This window comes from Babylonia areolata, chromosome 33 (assembly GCF_041734735.1).
Source record: "Babylonia areolata isolate BAREFJ2019XMU chromosome 33, ASM4173473v1, whole genome shotgun sequence".
Taxonomy (NCBI): Eukaryota; Metazoa; Mollusca; class Gastropoda; order Neogastropoda; family Buccinidae; genus Babylonia; species Babylonia areolata.
Genome location: NC_134908.1, coordinates 16,670,668 through 16,673,614, shown reverse-complemented (window position 1 = coordinate 16,673,614; position 2,947 = coordinate 16,670,668). Strand labels below are relative to the sequence as shown.

The 2,947-nt window shown below is 43.7% G+C and overlaps 1 protein-coding gene across 2 annotated transcripts in view; it reads left to right on the top strand.

Annotated features, from left to right (window-relative positions):
* The first annotated feature begins 2,383 nt into the window (after positions 1-2,383).
* The window catches only part of LOC143276917 (uncharacterized), a 14,375-nt gene continuing 13,811 nt past the window's right edge, over positions 2,384-2,947 (top strand). For both annotated transcript variants that reach the window (XR_013053654.1, XM_076581583.1), the window contains exon 1: positions 2,384-2,542. Coding sequence is in view for 1 of the 2 variants with exons in the window: in XM_076581583.1 (XP_076437698.1) it covers positions 2,385-2,542 (158 nt within the window). In the remaining variant the exon portion in view is untranslated. The remainder of the gene's footprint in view (positions 2,543-2,947) is intronic.

Sequence of the window (2,947 nt, the reverse complement as noted above, 5' to 3'; positions counted from 1 at the left end):
AAGCTAAGGACAAAAATATTTATCTTTTTTTGTTTTTCAAACTTTTAAACTTCCTAAACCTTGGTCTTTTCCCCCCAGTCTTGTATGAACCATGCATAATGTAGCTGCAATTACTGAATATACAACTATTGTTGCCCACAACAGTAATCCTTTGTTCATTGGGTTGTTGGTTGTTTTTTTTTTTTGTTTTTTTTTTGTATCGTTTTTAAACTGCAGCCTGATTACTGCTTGATGTTACAGGTCAAAGGCCAAAAAACCAATGCTGGCATTCCTCTGAGAACCTCTCAGAAAAGAGCAACCCATGAGGGAGGAAGGAGCTCTACTGATTCCTTGGGAGAACGACAGCCATCGCTAGCCGAATAAACATTGAAATCACATTGCAAGACAGATGCACTTTGAAATACCGCCGTTTTAACCTCCCGGGCCAAAACGAAGTCAGGTAGGCCAACCCATTCACAAATGGTTAGATCTGATGAAAGTCTTCGAATAACGTGTCTTCCCCAATAACACAACAACATACCGAAAAGGGCTTCCAAACTTGTGAACGCTGGATTAGAAGTCGGAAAAGTGTTACTTTAGCGTCCGAAATTCACAGATCTATTTTACCGGCAATTTTCGTGCACAGATGAAACGATATTACCATAATTTAAGACAATAAAATATGACCTCACCCATAACGAAATGTTGTAAGCCATTTTCAGTGGTTTTCTACACTATTTTGAGGGGAATTTGATTCAATTTTGATATGGATTCAATCGCTAAGTAACAGTCAACCAACTTGCAACTTGAAAAGTCGTCTGCACGTTCGTTCAGTTTGCGCCAATCAGATAGGCTAGTCGCAATTTCCGTTTTTGACGCCGGAAGCATTGGAAGGGTAAGCTTAAACAAAAAACGTCAGTGGTGGCTTGAAATGACAAGTGTCAGTTCGAGTTAGTTTATGTCGTGGCTCATTTCGCATCCCTGTCTTATGCCTACTTCGTGATCAGAAGGGTCGATTACACATATGCCATTCCTAATACGCCTCCACTGCAACACACACGAATTTTTTCGTTTTAGCAGGTCCAAAAATTTAGGACGCGAAAACACTTCCCGAAGAACTGTCAAGAAATGTGTTTCGCACTTCCGCAAAAACTCGGAGTTTTGGTTTTACGCACATTCGAAGCAAGTTCAAGAACTTGCGGATGCAGTTAATGTGAATGATTATTTGGAAGAAAAAACAACTGAACAGCAACGGCAACGGTCAAAAAGACATAAGATACACTCATAGTGTTGGATGGTTTCAGGAGTGCGTCGCGCTTTCAGAAAAAAAAAACAAACTCAACAGCTAGGATGAAAACAAGAAGTGACCTGACACAGCAAATACCATTTCCGGGTCAGATTTCAGATTGCTGAGGTGCTCCGAAGTTCCAAAGATTGCTTCGAATGTTGCCCCGGCTCGCGGCCAAGTTCAACTGACGTTCACTGACAAACTTGAGGATCGATCGATTTTCCAGCCCACAAACAATTTCTATAAACACACACACACACACACACACACACAGCCCACCGCTCCCCCCCCCCTCTAGATCTATGTAGATAGATTGATAGATAGATAGATATTGCAGTGTGTTAGTCATTGATTAATTGGTTACGAAATCAGACTATCCTAATTAATAAGCAGAAAAAAAACACCTTTCAATTATTCGATCAAGTCTAATTTGTTTTCAAGATTCTCACTGCTTTGTTCTAAATAAGATCAGTTAAGAGTCAACGCCCACCCCCCCCACCCCTCCCCCTCTCTCCCTCTCTCTTGTGACGCAAACACGTCACCGGAAAAGAGACAGATAGGAATTGAGATACACGGGCAGACAGAGAAACAGAATTAGGACACTGGCACACACACACACACACACACACACACACACACACACCTAACAACAACAACAAATGACACATTTTCTCTTTTCTTTTTTTTAGGAGGGGGCGGGGGGGAGTTCGCGCTCTCTCTTGATCGATCCTCAAAATGTTTGTCTCCCTTTCTCAGTTCCCCCCCCCTCTCACTCTCTCTCTCTCTCTCTTCTCTCTCCCCATGCATACCCATCTCCACCCCCCACCACCCCCACACCTCTCGCGTCCCTCTCTCTCTCTCTCACTCTTCCTCTCCCCTCTCTCTCTGTCTCTCTCCTCTCCATCTATACTCTCTCCCCTCTCCTCCACCCCTCTCCATCTCAGTCACACCCCCTCCACCTCACCCCCGCCTCCCCTCCCCCTCTCTTAGAAGCTGAAGAAGAAGAAGAGAGAAAGAGAATGTATAACCTATTTTCTCAACACACGTACGTATCTCCAAATGACTCAACGTGTTGAATTTGTTCCATGCTTATCTCAGTCTGTACGTCTCTCACATTATGCTATATATTGGAAAAGTTCCGACCACTAGCTCGATCTTACTGTTCGTCGCTGTTGAACTAAAAAAAAAAAAAAAAAAGCGAAGAGCAGATAGGGTTGGCCGAATGTGTGTTGTGTCAATGGCAGAAAGGAAGGTTTTGCGGCTTTTGCATTTCAGGTAATGTCATGTTAGTGATGCTTCTTTAAAAGGTTGAGAGGTATATATTTGATCACTCCCCCCCCCCCCCCCCACTTCCTCCTAACACCACCTGGGGGTGGAGGGGGGGGGGGGGGGGGTATGGTATATGCGTACGCAGGAACGTGAAAACCGTCGGTTTAACGAGACAAGATTTGACATTTTGGGAATGAGCTCCACCCCCCTCCCCCCCCCCTTCTCCATTCGCGTGTTTTTCAGTGTTTTTTTGTTGTTGTTTTTTTCAGTCTAGAGTTATGCGTTATGCATACGTGTGACTGACTGACTCATGGTGTGAAAGCGCTTTGATTTGCCTCTGCACAAGGATTTAGCTCTATGTAAACACTAACTATCATTATTATCAGTGTCAAAATTTGACGCCAGAGCAAT